The sequence below is a fragment of the Nycticebus coucang genome, chromosome X, assembly GCF_027406575.1.
Source record: "Nycticebus coucang isolate mNycCou1 chromosome X, mNycCou1.pri, whole genome shotgun sequence".
NCBI lineage: Eukaryota > Metazoa > Chordata > Mammalia > Primates > Lorisidae > Nycticebus > Nycticebus coucang.
This window is the reverse complement of record NC_069804.1, coordinates 130,734,235-130,750,682: the sequence shown is the minus strand read 5'-3', so window position 1 is coordinate 130,750,682 and position 16,448 is coordinate 130,734,235. Positions and strand designations below refer to the sequence as shown.

General features: G+C 40.9%; 1 protein-coding gene across 3 annotated transcripts in view; it reads right to left on the bottom strand.

Moving 5' to 3' along the window:
• Positions 1 to 13,990, bottom strand: part of AMMECR1 (AMMECR nuclear protein 1) — a 121,577-nt gene extending 107,587 nt beyond the window's left edge. Inside the window, exons 1-2 of one of the 3 annotated variants that reach the window (XM_053580045.1) lie at positions 13,853 to 13,990; positions 12,994 to 13,241 (exon numbers count right to left, since the gene is read on the bottom strand). In XM_053580045.1, the coding sequence (XP_053436020.1) occupies positions 12,994 to 13,241; positions 13,853 to 13,888 (284 nt within the window). In that variant the 5' untranslated portion in view covers positions 13,889 to 13,990. Of the gene's footprint in view, positions 1 to 12,993; positions 13,608 to 13,852 lie in introns of those variants that run through there. The other 2 variants (XM_053580043.1, XM_053580044.1) reach the window with 2 other exon arrangements.
• Between the last annotated feature and the right edge of the window lie 2,458 nt (positions 13,991 to 16,448).

The window sequence follows — 16,448 nt, the reverse complement described above, 5'->3', positions numbered from 1 at the left end:
GGGCCTAGCACAGGTGTTCTGCCCATAACAGCTATTTTACTTGTTAAGCTGAAATATGAGAACTAGCCATAACACAAGAACAATACTAGCTTAAAATAAGAGATAGGCATTTATGTAAAACACACCGTCTTAAGGTAATGCTAGCAAATAAAACTTGAGGCTTGAACAAATACTCATTTTAAAAGTCTGTAAGCAAAGGGGTAATCATGGTAGAGATTCTACTTTCTTTTTTAGAACTGCAAAGCCATCTCTAAATGGAAATTGGAAACTGCTCCAAAATCCAAACTGATGCATTACAATTCACTGGTAATATTTAAAAATGGCTACACCCCAGCTAATGAAAGAGAACTTCCTCCTGGTTGTATAGACAACAGGGCAAACAAATAACTTTCAAGACCCATGACTTGACCACATCTATTATTTCACAGATGCCCCTGCCACATTTAGATGTGAGCTTTTCATTACCAACAAGTGTGTACACTATAAGAAGTTCAATGGGCAGTGCCTGTGGCTCAGTGAGTGGGGCACCGGCCCCATATGCCGAGGGTGGCGGGTTCAACAAACCCAGCCCCGGCCAAACTGCAACAAAAAAATAGCCGGGCGTTGTGGTGGGCGTCTGTAGTCCCAACTACTCGGGAGGCTGAGGCAAGAGAATCGCGTAAGCCCAAGAGTTAGAGGTTGCTGTGAGCCGTGTGATGCCACGGCACCCTACCCGAGGGCAGTACAGTGAGACTCTGTCTCTACAAAAAAAGAAAAAAAAAAAAAAAAAAAAAGAAGTTCAAGAAGTGCTTAACTAGGCTGGGTGTGGTAGCTTCTGCCTATAATCCTAGCACTTTAGGAGTCAAAGGCAGGGGGATCACTTGAGTCAGGTCCCAAGTTCAAGCCCAGACTGAGCAAGAGTGAGACCTCATCTCTACAAAAAATAGAAAATTGGCTGGGTGTGGTGGCATGCCTATAGTCCCAGCTACTTAGAAGGCTGAGGCAGGTGGATCACTTAAGCCCAAGAGGTGGAGGTTACAGTGAGCTATGAAGGTGCCACTGCACTCTAGCCCAGACAACATAGACTGTCTAAAAAAAAAAAAAAAGCACTTAACTAAAGTGGTTTATATATGTGTGTGCAATATACGTATATGTATATATGTATATACACACACACACGGACTTAAAAGCCTTACTTATAATATCCCATTATGCATTTTAACTTCCAATTTTCCATCTATCTAGAAAATATATACTCAGAAACATTACTCAGAAATGGTCAAAACTGATGTTCTCCTAGAAAGCCTTAGTCCTTCCACCTTTAAGAGTGAACAAAGGCAAAGCTTCTGCCTGTTAAAGACATTTCCTTATGTTATTATTAGCAAATTCATCAGAAAGCCCTAAAGAACACAAGATTAGAAGAATAAGTTAAAAGGAAGGTGGGAAAAATCAAGTTCTTTTCAAATACTAATATTTGATAAATATAAATACTAATAAATGATAAATACCAGGTCAAATACTAACTGAAATACTACTAGCTTGAAACACATTCAAAAGTAGTTATTTCTAATTCTAACACCTCACAACAACGTCAAACTCTTGGGCTCAAGTGATCCTTTTGCCTCAGCCTCCCGAGTAGCTGGGACTACAGGTACCTGCCACTATGCCTGTCTAGTTTTTCTATTTTTAGAGGAGACAGGGTCTCACTATCACTCAGGGTGCTTTGAACGCCCGACCTCAGGAGATTTACCAGCCTTGGCGTCCCAGAGTGCTAGGATTATAGGCTTGAGCCACAACTGGCCATTTAATAGATAGTTTATACAAAATTTTCAAAAAGTTTGGAAAAACAAATACCTCAAAGCCTATATTAGGCTCTCTTATAAATAGATTTTGTGTATCTCTAATACATATTTGTAAAATTAATTTGTAAAGAGTTCCCAAAATTCAAGTTGTTTGTGGTGGCTCATACCTCTAATCCTAGAACTATGGGAGGCCAAGGCAGGTGGATACCTTGAGCTCAGGGGTTCCAGACCAGCCTGAGTAAGAGCGAGACCCTGTCTCTACTAAAAATAGAAGAAAATTAGCTGGGCATTTTGGCCAATACCTGTAGTGCCAGCTACTCAGAAGGCTGAGGCAAGAGGATCACTTGAGCACTTGAGCCCAAGAGTTTGAGGTTGCTGTGAGCTATAATGATGCCATGGCACTCTATCCCAGGGCAACATAGTGAAACTCTGTCTCAAAAAAAAACAAAAAAAGAATTCCAAAAATTCCTATGAAAAATGAGTTGTTTTAGGTAGAGCAACTATATATACCTTTAAAAAATAAGCTACACGTATTGTTTATAGTTAATAATACCATGCTATATACTTAAAAATATGCTAAGGTAGAACTCATGTTTTTACCACAATACAAAATATAAAATCACCATACATGTATATGATTAAAGAGAAACCGATTAACCAAAAATGGGTGACACTCTAGTTTTCTGTGATAATAAAGTATACAAACTAGGCTGACCATAGTAGGGCCTGTTAAGATAAGGTACAGAAAAGATGAATATGTGCATTTGTATGACTATATTCTACAGCCAAACAGGAAGTACAGCTGCATCTATCCATTAATATTATCTGTTCCATAATCTTTGTTATGCAGAATAACTGGGAACAAACTACATAAAGGAAACTTCATAAATCTAAGTAGAGGCTATTAACACATAAATATGCAGGACTAAAAATAGTGTCTATCTATCTCAATATCTAAGGATTTATAAGTACGTTCCTAGGCAAGTCAAGAAAAAGAAGAAAGGATAATGACCAGAAAAGTGGCTACATTTATACTGTTTTAAGGATACTAAAGTTACTTGCCTCATAGCTTCCAAACTTATATAGAAGCCTCATTCTGATGACATTTTACGAATGTTTTTTTTTTTTTTTTTGTAGTTTCTGGCCGGGGCTGGGTTTGAACCCGCCACCTCCGGCATATGGGGCCAGCACCCTACCCCTTTGAGCCACAGGTGCCGCCCTACGAATGGTTTTCATTGTGGTCTCTTGGAAGTACTCAAAGGACACATAGCAGGTCCTCTTATTAAACTTCATGCCATGCATTTGCTTCTGCTAGAAATAAGTATTTTTTACAAGAGTGCCATGGGCACTGGTCCTAAAGAAGGAACTCCTAGGTTTATGTGATATAAAACATGCCTTTTGGAATACTTCCACTCCAGCCCAGGTGCCCCATCTCCCTTTTCTGCCCTGAATCCAGGCTTCACCTCACTTAACTACAATTCATTCTTCTTCCTTCCTAATTCCTATATGCCCTCTATTCCTGCCTCCAGCCCTGTGTGGCTCTCTTTCTCCACATAACCAGTGTTTTCAATGTGGAAGAGTAGACTCCTGCGCAACAACTTGCCAGACAGGGAAATAGTTGTGGAGTAAAACACACCACAAACCACATATAACTTCAGTAGTGTCAGAGAAATAGAAGCAGTATCATTCCCATTTGTTCTTGGGAGGGTTTTTTGAATTGACAAGCAGATGGGTATGGCAGTAGATAGATCCATGAACTGATCAAAACATTTTAACCACTGACTGCCCTGCACTTACTCCTAACATCAAATGCAATGCTATTTCCTTTAGTACTTGGCTAAGCTAGTGGCAAGTTTTTTGTTTGTCTGTTTTGTTTTAATCAATGCAAAAGACACTATGGAAAGGTGTTTTCTTTTTTAATTTTTGTTTTTATCAGGAGAAAATTCATGAAATGTGTTGAGAGCATCACTTTAACATGCAAAAAGGTCAGAAGACCTCATGAGATTCTTCCTTAGTGAATAAATCATCAATGCCATCTTCTACTTACCCTATAAAAAAGTACATAACGATGCATCCTTCATCTAAACACTTACCTCACTGTTGTTCAAAATCAGCAAACACAGGGTATCTGCCTTACTACAATGAGGTATGTACTGAGGTTCAAGTTTTAGCAGCTGTATGACTTAAATGCAGCCCAAACCACCTATACCTAACCATGTGGGTGTTAGGCTACGGTAAGTGATAATTATGTCACAGAGAAGACACACACTAATGTGATTAGCACATGAGCATTTCTTTCAAGCAGACATAGTGCTCCGGGACCCCTAGCTAGGCTGACAGTATCAAAACCAATTTTTCATAGATTCCATTCTACAAGAATGACTCGAAGATCCACTGACAACTGCAGAAAGCAGAGAATCTGATGTTTCTACCCTGAATCAATCCATTAGAGGATCTATGAATTGTGTGTGTCACATGCTTACAGATCACATAGAAAGTATGTGGAATGGGGTGGCGCCTGTGGCTCAAAGGGGTAGGGCGCCGGCACCATATGCTGGAGGTGGCGGGTTCAAACCCAGCCTCGACCAAAAACTGCAAAAATAAAATAAAATAATTTAAAAATTAAATTAAATTTTAAAAAAAGAAAGTATGTGGAATGGCAAGGTGAACTATATAGGCTGTTAAGTGAATCTCACTATGTTCCATTACTAGAGAGCTGGTCAGCATCTTCTGGCAGGATATTGCATAATACAGTCAACTGTGCTCTCCCAGCATTGCATGTGGCTTTGGGTCACAGTGTGGATTATCTGTAAAATGAAACAAATAGGGGAAAGGCAAGAATCATCAAGACTATCACAGACCTTATTGAAAAAACGAATACTAGTAAGCCTGTACACAAACACAACTTTTCACATATGCCCATCCACTAAAGATTGCACAGATCCTAAAGTAATATGGCCGATCCTGCCAATTGATAAACTCCATCCTTCAATGTTGTGCAAAGCTGCAAAACAGATCCAGCTTGATTCAATCCATTTTATTTTCTAAGCTTAAAGACATAGAACCTAGAATCTAGTAGCAAACAGCACTTCCAGTCCTTCAGAAATTTCCTTTAAGTTCTGAAACTACAAGTTCCTAAGATGGTCTGCCACAAGGTTCTATCTAGCTCAAGACTATGCTATTACATACACATAAGGGAATACTAATATTAGAACCACTGACTACTGTACAAATTGGTAAGTCTGAGGACTGAGGAAATGTACAAACCTACATTAAGGAAACCCAACATTCTGCCAGGTATTTCTACTAGCAGTACAAAGCTGAAAACTAGCACTGCTCTTTACCTATCTGAGCAGTTCAAAAGTCACAACTGGCAGAGTGGGCTGGGGTGATCCCAAGGGATCAACCAAAACATCACAATAGTTCTGTCCTTGCTCTGTGATTCTAATTCAAAAGTAAATGACATTTGATAACTGTCAACACTTGGAGCTACACATACTAAGAAATCCAATTTCACTTGCCCAGCCATTTGTTTCTTCCCATGTCCCCCTGCCCTGTGTTTTTTTAATGTCACCACCATCTTCTTGGTTGCCCAGGTTTATAAACTCTGAATCATGTTCAAAGCCTCTCTTCCTTTTACTTCCACCAACAATCGGAGTTTGTTCAATTTTTTTTGTTGTTGTTCTGCAATGCCTTTTTATTCGCATGCAGTCTAACTTCATGTCTTCACCCAAAAGCTATCCCAGCTATCTTTATACTTGATCCAAATTATGTAAACTAACATGTCTTTGCCGCCTTTCTCCTAAATTTGATACAGTTGGGAATAGGTGAAGAAGGGGAGCGGGATATTCTTATACCTGTGATCAAATTTCATAGCCATTCCAACAAAGCTGTTGAACAAACTTTTCCTGAGCACAAGAATAGCTAGGCACAGAGCCAAGAAAAGAAGAGGCAATGATGAAAGCCAAAAAACAGGTGAGCTGCAATCTTTCCACTCCTACACAAAACCTGGCCCTAGAGTACAAGTCCTTGCATATGCTGATAACTTCTTCCAATTTCTTAATTTTGCAAGGTGCCTATACTCACAAACTCTGCCCCTGGGGTGGCTTTCCCACTTTCCAATGCCAGTTTTCCTACTGTCCTCATAACCTTAAGCTGAGCTGGTCGCTCCTAGTTAGACACTCTTCTTCCAATTCATCTGACACTCTAGAGAACTCTTCTGCTAATCCTGTTCTCATCTTAATACAAGAAACCATAACCAGATGCCAAATCTCTTATCCAGCCTTCCCAGAGAGTTTCAGCACAAAGGCTACTTTTAATTTCCTTAAAGTTCTATGATCTTAGAGACCAGAGCAAGGGGAGTGGTATTAAGAATGCTGACAGTGCAAGTTGCTGACTGAAGACAGCTGCTGGGAATCCCCAAGTACTGTGGCAAAGGGTGTGGTGGTGACAGCAACCGGTTTGAGAACAACCAAGTAAGACTTCAAGATCCACTGGTCATACAGACGCTTTGCCAATAATCTCTGTACTTTTTGCATTTAAAAAGCTGGTTCGAGCTTTCCCTCCCAAAAGCCTTCTTCGTGATCACTCTCCTTTATTCCACGTCATTTCCATCTGTATGTATTTCATCTGTATCTTATTAATTTATAATCATGTATATGGTGCTCTGTATTTTAAAGCAACTTCTATATTTTTTATCATGAACAAGACTGTAAGTTCTGTGAGGATAGGACTATTTCTTCTTTTTCTCTAGTTTCCAACCATTGAACTCGGCATAATGCATATGCTTTTAAAAAACTGGTTTTTTCCCCCAGTGACATATAATTTCCACTCAGCTATTCAATACCAACACTTTTTAAGGTTGAGCAAGTTTGAAAGTATGATATATTAAGAGCTGGAGAAAATACACCTACACTGGATGCAAAAGATGCCACTTATAGTTTGCCCAAACATAAAATATACTCCAATCAACTATACTACTACACTATACTTTTTTCCACTGGGTTCTTTTCTTTGTATGTACTACATAAGCTTATGGGTCAATTTTGCTCTTAGCAATGCTAACTGCAGAAGCTCAACTCTAAATAAGTTTACTGTTGGGAATCTACTCTTCCCACCTACACAACCACTGGCTTCCCACACTGTCTCCAGTGTCCTGTGAGCAACTGCCCAATTACTGATTGTGGAAAGACAGCTTACACATTGAAGGTCTATTCTTGGCAGCCACTGGGTTTTACTGCTGGTAATCACTTACTTAGCTTAATGGATTCAGAACAGTATCAAAAAGAGACATTATTACACAAGTTTGAAAAAGAGACTATTTAAGAAAATTTAAATGTAAAAGCCCTGGTCATTGTGCTGCTTTATAACAGGCAAGCATGTGTGACATCGAGAGCACAGAATAACGCCTATTGAAATCAGGACAACTTGAGAACTTTGACTAATCTCATTAGACAAGTTTTAGCATTTCACACTTACAAATTCTCAAAAAGTAAAATTATCTATCAACGGGGAACGTAACTGACTTCAAAAATATAATTCATAGCAGCAAAAGGTTTTAGGGATTATAACACAAATTTAGTTTCAAAAAGTATATGGCTTTAAAAAGACATTATGAATGTTACTATGTTTCTTAGAAACACATACTTAGAGAAACAACTCATGCATGGATTAATAGAGCATTTTTCACTTTTTCAGTAGTAGTCTTTCTTCCCATTGGACTGAGAGATCCTAGCAGAGATTCTTTCTTGGCTGTCACCCATTAACACAAATGCAGCACAAACACAATTCATAAGCAAGAAAAATTAGGGGCTAGATTATTACTCTCTTTGGCCATGGGGAGAGAAGGTAAAATAAGCATCAAGTATTTCTTTTCTCTTTTTCTAAATATATCTTGCCCTATATACACCTTCATGCATCCATACATAAAAACAAGTTTGTAATTTATATTTCTCCATCCTTCCATCTCAGTCATCAACAAATTTTACAGCGTAAATGACAACTGGGGACATGCCTACCTTCTTTTGCATCAGTAAAATAGGATATCAGATTGTCCTATAGTGGGAATAAACATTATTGAAAAACAACTATATTATACTTTGAAAAGGCTCAACAATTTTTGAGACAATGTTTTTTTCTTAAAACTATGGGGCGGTGCCTGTGGCTCAGTGAGTACCCAGCCCCATATAGCGGAGGTGGAGGGTTCAAACTCAGCCCTGACCAAAAACTGCAAAAAGAAAAACTATGTGTAAGTAACCAGAGAAGGAAACATTATGTTACTGTGGATGAGGAATCCATCCTGGCCTAGTAGCATCACCTGCAATAAACAAATGCATCTTCTGACTATTCTGGTCAGTCTTCATCAAAAACAAGATAATAGATATATATAATAGCTTATATTTAAAATGTCGCTTTAATATCACCTTAACCTGAGCTCCATTATCAAATCATCTTTTTGATAGTGCAATAGGATTGCTGCTGTCCTGGTGAAACAAAATGCCTATTCCCCTAACACAACCCAACTCCTCCCAAGTATGCTGAAAGCCAGTAATTTGACTACTGTGGCAAGATGATGAAGAGTTAACTGTAAACACTTGATCAGAATCTTCAAGATCTGCACATCCAGGAGTAGATTAAAAATACATTTTATTCATTTCAATAGAAAACCACGCTTACTGATGTGTAATAGTAAAGAATCTTCTGCATGCCATGGTTTATACAGAATGTAGTATTACATTAACTTCAAAGGTGGTAAGATGATTAAAATAAAAAAGTTCGTGGGACATGACATGCAACACAGCATTAAAGATATAAGACTGAACAACGCCAGTGCCTTAGCAGGATCGTTTCATATTTCTCTGTTAATAAGGGAAATTCTTAAAATGAAATCCAGCAAACATAAGCATTTAAAAATCTTTTCACGGTATTTAGTGAGCTAATCATAAAAGCATTTAGTGGGAACAAAGGGGGGCTTTACTTACTAAAATCAATATAACTCACTTTTAAGACATCGCATTTGTGCTACTTTCAACTCCTAAAATGTACCCCCTTACATTTAACAATTTCTGGGAAAGGATTCTAAAAAAAATCATACCATAGGTTTCCAAAAGTCACCCCTCACCTTATGCTCTGGCAGTACTCAATCTCCCCAGTGTTAAATTAGAATGACTATAATAAAGGATAGTGATATAGAAGCAGGAAGTTTCAGACTGGAAACTGGCAACAAAAACAGCCATTCCCTTACAGTTACTCAAGTACCTATTCAGGTCCTCACTTCTCTCCAACCCAGTGGCTGTCTAGAGTGGTCCTGGGAACTGTAGCATCAGCATCACCAAGGAACTTGTTAGCAATGCAAATTCACAGCCCCATCCCACATCGACTGAAACAGAAACTCCGGGAAAGAGGCCCAGCAATTTGTGTTTTAACAAGCACTACAGGAGATTATGAGGTAAAGTTTGAGAACCAGTCTTCCACAAACTTTAATGTGCATAAAAATCACCTGCGGAGCTTGTTAAAATGCAGATTCTAATTCAGCAGGTCTGAGGTGGGGCCTGGGAGCCTACATTTCTACCAAGTTCCCAGGCAATGGCTCCTGCAGACCACACTGCAAGTGTTTCCCAAATCGGTTGCCTATTGACATTACCCACGGTGCTCAAACGCTACGGATTCCAAAGCACCGCCCCATACCAAATTAATCCAAACCGCAAAAGAAATACGTAGACTGTAACTGGAGGTTTGCCACCCGGGCTGCACATTAAAAATCACCTGGGGAGCTTTTACTAATCCTGATTCCCAGGCCCCCATCCTAGACAAATTGAATCAGAATCTCTGGGAGCTGGGATTCAGGCATCCAAGCAGCCACGATTGAGAATGACAATTCTGCAGTCTAACTGGCTCAACACCTGGCACAGTGGCTTCCTTTATAGTAGCAAACAGGTTCCTATAAAATGGCTCTCTGGGCTCTCCTTGGCACATAAATCCAAGTGTTCTGATGTTGAATAGTAAAATACACCTAAGGTTATGTTTTTCTTCTATCTTGAACCATGTTTCTATGGGCAAGCCTGCCTGTACAGTGCTAATCTGCAATGGGGTAGGGACTCAAAAAGCAACAACAGTGAAGAATTTGTGTTCATACAGCCCATTCATACCCTGACATTACCCCAACCCTGAAGCACACAGATCACCAGAAATTTCTAATAACCTTTCAGAGTGGAAGTGTAACTGATGGATCCATAACTTCTCAAGCTATAAAAAGCAGATTTCACCTGCTAGAGCCATTCTAAGAGAAAGGTCCTAGGAAGGGATGAAAACTGTGCTTTTCACATATGAAATTGTGAAACTGTCAAAAGCACATCTTCTGAGGAACAAGGACAGGACCTGAAACCCACTGTTCATTACGAGATACTAATAACTCTGAAGGAAAAAATCCCAATGTGTCTATTTATGTCTCATGGTTCCTAGAATAAAGCCACACTAATATAATAAGTACACATTCCTGTTAAATATGTCAAAGAAAAATGTGTTGTGGTTACTAAGGCACCATCATATGAGTACAGCTATTTCTCTCCCATAATCAATAAATTTTCCTGAATTTTCCAGAGTACACCTCAAAAATGAATTTAAGATAAATGAAAATAAGACACAGTCCTCTTTCCACTTAAGTGAACTTTCACTCCCCACTTGGTTACATTGTGTCTACTCTGGTTGTTTTATAGAATACTATGTAATAGATTTAAGTCCTGCTAAGTGACAGTGTTATTCTCCCACCACTGTTTCAAAAATATCCACAGTAGTCAAAAATGTGCCTTATTGATCTGTTTAATTCTATGAAAAAAGAAATCCAGCACCTGGGGTATTAGAGAACAATATATAAATACATGGGCAAAGTGAATACTTTAAAATTATATTTTCTGTATGAACTGGTCAAACCTACTTTCCTTTTAAAATTCTTGGTATAGGGCGGCACCTGTGGCTCAGTCGGTAGGGCGCTGGCCCCATATACTGAGGGTGACGGGTTCAAACCCGGCCCTGGCCAAACTGCAACTAAAAAATAGCCGGGCGTTGTGGCGGGTGCCTGTAGTCCCAGCTACTTGGGAGGCTGAGGCAAGAGAATCACTTAAGCCCAGGAGTTGGAGGTTGCTGTGAGCTGTGTGAGGCCACAGCACTCTACCAAGGGCCATAAAGTGAGACTCTGTCTCTACAAAAAAAAAAAAAAAATTCTTGGTATAGTCATTGAGTTAACCCAAACTCACTTTAAAATGTGTGAAAATAGCACCTCCTGAAAGTGTGTTCTCATATGCTTTGGAGCAATGGAGCGTGAATACTAAAACAGCCTTTGCCAAACTCATGTAACAACTCAAGAACTAAACAGGAGTGAATTTTTGCAGTCCCATGACTTTGCAGAGCCAAGATAAGTATCAACCTAGGACTAACTTTAATATATCACAGACATCCAAGAAAAAGCAGAAAAGTCACAAATAAGTGACTCAAGATAATATTTCACAGATTTTTTTTTTTTACATGGCAGTCTTTTCAAAATGAATTTTACTTCTTAACCAAAAGAATAAATTGGCTAAGCAAAGGTGTGGACTTAGGATTTAAGCTTCTAGAATTATCACTGGAAATTTATAAAGATATTTAATTTATTTGACAAACTGTCTGCCTGCATGCCCTTTCATGCATTTCTCATGAACCAATGCCCAAAGATGAGTCTAAAAGAAAATGCACAGACCACAGAAGAGTCACACAAAGTTAAAGACATTTGAAGTACCAAAGCCAAAGAAAACAAACAATACAAATGCACAATTTCCAGGACACTTTATTACAATTTCCACTTTACATATTAATTGAATATTTTTAGCCTGCGCAGAAGTGTTTATACTTAGGCAGTAGTACTCCAGTCCTCCAGTCTTGCGAAATGAAAAGAAACAATTTAAAAGAACATCAATTCAGGTGCTTATGATATGGAGGACAAGGGGCACTTGTCTTAGAAAAGGGGTTGATGCCCTTCAGTACTAGTTAAACTGAAATTTTTCTGTATTATTTTTCATGTTGATGATAAATACTCCTAATAAGAACAATGTTCCCTTTTCTCATTCTGCCCTCTCTTGGTCTTTACATTCTGTCTAGCATTTAACTCAAAAAGTCAGTTTACACTCAGTTTACACATTAAAAAAAAAAAAAAAACATATGCCCCATCTCCCACACATCCAAATGGACAGGGATTACAATTAACCTGGCTTTCAGTTGTAACAGTGCTATTTTAAACAATTTCTATCACACACTTGAAGGGTATAATAATTATAATGAAAGTACAAAACCAAAGGAAACTATAAAAATTCCTACACATTTACTGTTGGATTGCTTTACTATTTTTTAAATCGTCGAGTATAACATAGATTTCCTACAAGTGAAATCGACATAAAAGCGAACGCACGTACAAACTAACAGTGGCTCTGTGGGGACAGTTCTCTTTGAATGAGCTATTACCGAGACGGTGGAATGAAAAAAAAAGGTCTCACTCTTCAAATGTGAAGAAGCCGGCAGTGCGCTCGCTTCACCAGAAACAAATTTTAATGGGTATGCTCAGATAAAAATAGGTAGTAAGGGAAAATGTGTTTAAAAAACCTCCCCGCTTCCCAGGGCACAAGGAAACTCGGAGGAAAATGCTCACAAGCTCCGGAGCTAAGTTCCATCACTAGCAGAACAGAAGTTGGGTAGTTGCTATTTTTCACCCTGCAATGGGATAGTAGCTTTCCAAGTGCAAGGTACGCGGGGCAGGAATACTGGCGGGGCTTTCAGTTGAGTAAACGGAAACCAAAGTGAGGAGAGGTCAATACCTTGAGTAATCCGTATCTCCAAAACCCGGGCGGGTGGCGGGGGATAAAAGGGGTGGCTAAGTAGAAAAGGAAAGGGTCAAAACTCCTCCTCGAAGTTACCGCAAAGAGAAAGTGAACACTTCTGGGAACCACGGGGCCATCCCATGCAGCAGCACCCTGCTCCAAGTGTGGAGTGCCTGCCTTGGCGGGTAGAAAGCCTAGAGGGGAGAAAGCCCAGGGTGCCCTTACTTAGGTCGAGCGGCTCCGGACTCCGGGCACCGGGCAGCTAGAAGGGTAGGGGCAGCCGGCAGCGGGGAGGCGGACTCGCACTTTCCCTCAACTCTGAGCCCCATCCCGAGCGCAAGGGAGAGGGCGGCGGAGGGCACGGTACTCACTAGGGCTCGTTGGTGAACCGGGGGGTCCGGGGCTGCTGGTATCCGTACAGGTGACAGTACAGCACATCGAAGCAAAAGCAGCACATCTCTGCTGACACCACCATCTTCCGGGAGCCCGGTGATGAGGACGAGGCGGCGGACGATAAGGAGGGCGAGGAAGAGGTGGCGGCGGCCGGGGTAGAAAGTAGGGTCCCCACTCCGCAGCTCGGAGGTGGCGACAGGGAGATCCCCCCGCCGCCGCCGCAGCCCTGGGGGGGAGAGAGGGTACAGCCGCTGCCGCTACCTCCTCCGGTTAGACCTCCCAGCCCGTTGAGCCGCGTACCGGCGCCTCCTAGTCCCAGCTCCCCAGCTCGGCACTGGCTCTCTCCGCTGCAGTGGGAGGAGGAGGAGGCGCCACCACCGCCACCCGAGCCAGAGGGGGGCGAACTGGACAGTTTCTGCTTCTTCACCCCGCAGCAACCCGCCGCCATCTTGGAACAGTCTCCCCCACGCAACGTTTCCGACCCATAAGTGAGGCGAACTGACGGCGGGGGCGAGCACGCTGCGGCCCCGGCCGCCGGGGGCGCGCCAGGGGCTCGCGGGGCGCGCGCGCCGCTCCCCAACTCGGCTGCCCCGCGCGCGCCCCGCCTAGGCGCGCGCCCCATGCTGTCGCTGCTGGGCGCCTGGAGCCTGTCTCGCTCAACTCGCGGTTCTTTCGAGCCGCAGCCCCAGCCCCAATCCCCCAGGCAGCAGAGGATGCAAAACTGGAAGCGGATTAGAAAGGAAAGCAAAGGAAACCAGAGGGAGACAGTGGCAAATGGGAGCAACAGGAGGAAGTGGGCATGCCTGGGGAGGAAAGAGGGAAAGGGAAACTAGTTACCGGGGGAGAAGAAAGGAGAAAGTCCAAAGTAAGCATCCAAGTCCCAAAGCAGAGCTGGATGACCTCCGCTGCACGGAGTGTTAGTGACACTTGAGCACAATTAAGTGAAACCTGAGCCACCCGGCCTCAAATACACTGGTTTCTGAACCGTTGGAGTGTGAGCAAGCAGGTCTCGGACTCAACACCTGAGCCCGCCCTGTAAAGTATGACAAAGCAATCGGGGTAATGGTCAGGCTGCGTTGTCTTTAATAGCAACCAAAGCGCACACCAGGGGTTTTCCCAGATTATGAAAGAAAAGCAATACTCTTTCCTTTCTTTACTAACAAATATTCGAGCTCGATTAAATGTGTGTATCTTGTACTTGTTCCTCGACTTCCCGTCCTAGCTCCCTGAAAAAGTTTAAAAGCCAAAAATAAAATCCCTAACCAACAATCTGATGTTAATTGTGTTTTGGGGCTTGCAGTGCTGACTTTTTCGGGGTTTTGGTTTTGTTTTTTGGCTGGGGGTAAAAAACAATTAGAAACATCTGTACTGCGCAGATCTTAGAGATAAATAGGGCAGGTAGCGTACTTAGTCACAAGTTGAAAAGTTTGGTTCACCTATATAATTAGTTCTTAATATTCATTTTTTAAATTTCTCAATTAAAAATGCTTGGATGTGTCACGCTGGGAGGCGGAGCTGGGTAGATTGCTTGGGCTCAGGCGTTTAAGATCAGCCCGAGCGAGACCCGGTCTCTAAAATTAGCCAAGCGTTGGGGCAGGCGCCTGTAGTTCCAGCTACTAGGCAGGCTGACGCAAGACGATCACTTGAGCCCAAGAGTTTGAGGTTGCTATGAGCTATGACGTCACAGCACTCGACCAGGGGCAACAAAGTGAGGGTCTGTGTCAAAAAAGAAAGAATGCTTGGATGTGTAACAAAAGCAATCCATGTAACCAGAAACATTTGCATCACCATAAAATTTTGAAATAATAATTTAAAAATGCTTGGATGGATGAGGAGGCATGTAATTGAGTAAATCCATTCTTGGCACCAAAGATGCACCTTAATAAAAAATAATTTAAAATATCAACTGTTATAATCATTGAAATGAACCTAATAAAAATAGAAAGTATAAGTTATTTGGATTGTACCTACCCCATGCCAAAACAACTAGGCAAAGTCAGGTATCTGCATATTTGGAAATTGAAGACTGATTTTTGTCACCTTTGATCTAAGTGTGTGGGATCTTGCAAACAGTGGGGGTTGTTCATTCTACTCAGGAAAATAGAAGCAAAAAGACAGTGATTCATTCAGTAAATACTGAGCCTTTGCACCATACTATGTGCACAACTGTACTTCTGTTGAAATCCAGGGTATACACAGGAAGTAAGCTTCCCTCTCTCAAAAAGTTTATGAATTATGCCAGATATATTGTCCATAATCAGATGAATAGCTACTATGTATTGAACATTTTTTAGGTACCCAGTACCATGCTTTATCTTACCCCATAATCCTGGCAAAATAATATCTTATTTGATCTTCACAGTAATGCTCTGAAATCGCTCATTTACAAATGAGGCAATTAAACCCCAGAAGTAGCTTGACCAACATCACATACCTAGAAAGTGACATAGCCAAGATGGGAATACAGCATATCTGATTCTAAAAATCATGCCATTATGCTATACTGCTTCTCAGTACTAATGTATGATAACAAGGTTTGCAATGGACAAAAGAGAGTGGCATTAGACTACAGTAGCTGGAACTGACGTTAAACAAAAATAAGAATGTTTTTCTGGAAAGATTAAGAGACACTGAAATATGTTAACAAGGAAAGATGAGGAATCTTCTTCGAAAAATATTTATGAGATAGATCAACTGCCTGGGATGATTAAATGCACCTTAAAGACAAAATAGATAGTTTAATTGGTTTGTGATGTGTGATTTCATCCCCCAATCTCATCATAGCTAGAACTAACTCTATATTTGAGGCAAATAACAATTCCTTATCAACTACTAGTAAAGTGAAAAAAAGGCAAATAACAATTCCTTATCAAAAACTAGTGAAGTGAAAAAAAAAAAAAAGCCTTAATTTTTTTTTTTTTTTTTTTGGTCTATGTTGCAGAGTAGAGAGCAGATCTTCTTTTTTTTAAAGCACCACAATAACTAGCATCCTGTTAGGGTGTTTGTGTGTGTGTGTGATTTATCCGTAACTGTCGCAATTTAGTTTTTAATTTGTTTGAGACTGGATTGACTACAATAGCAGGCAAAAGGTACTGATTTACTTCCCACCCCACTAAAAAGTGATACTTCTAGAGTAGACAATCAGAGCCATTTAAACATCACACAACAGTTTAGCACAGGAAGCAAAGTAGGATACCATGGATGGCTGCTTCTGCCAGGGGAATTTAGGAAAGCAGAATGTAATCTCCGGATTTAGAATTTGGCCAGTAGACAAGAGTCTAACGCCCCTACTCTTGTGAAAATAGCAAGGAATCTTTAATAAGCACCAGCAGTCATGTCCTTAGTTCTGCACTTCATCTAAAAGACAAAGCTCTATCATGGCTATTGTGCCAGGCTAAGGGACCGATGCAATGGGAAACCCAAAGACAAGGAC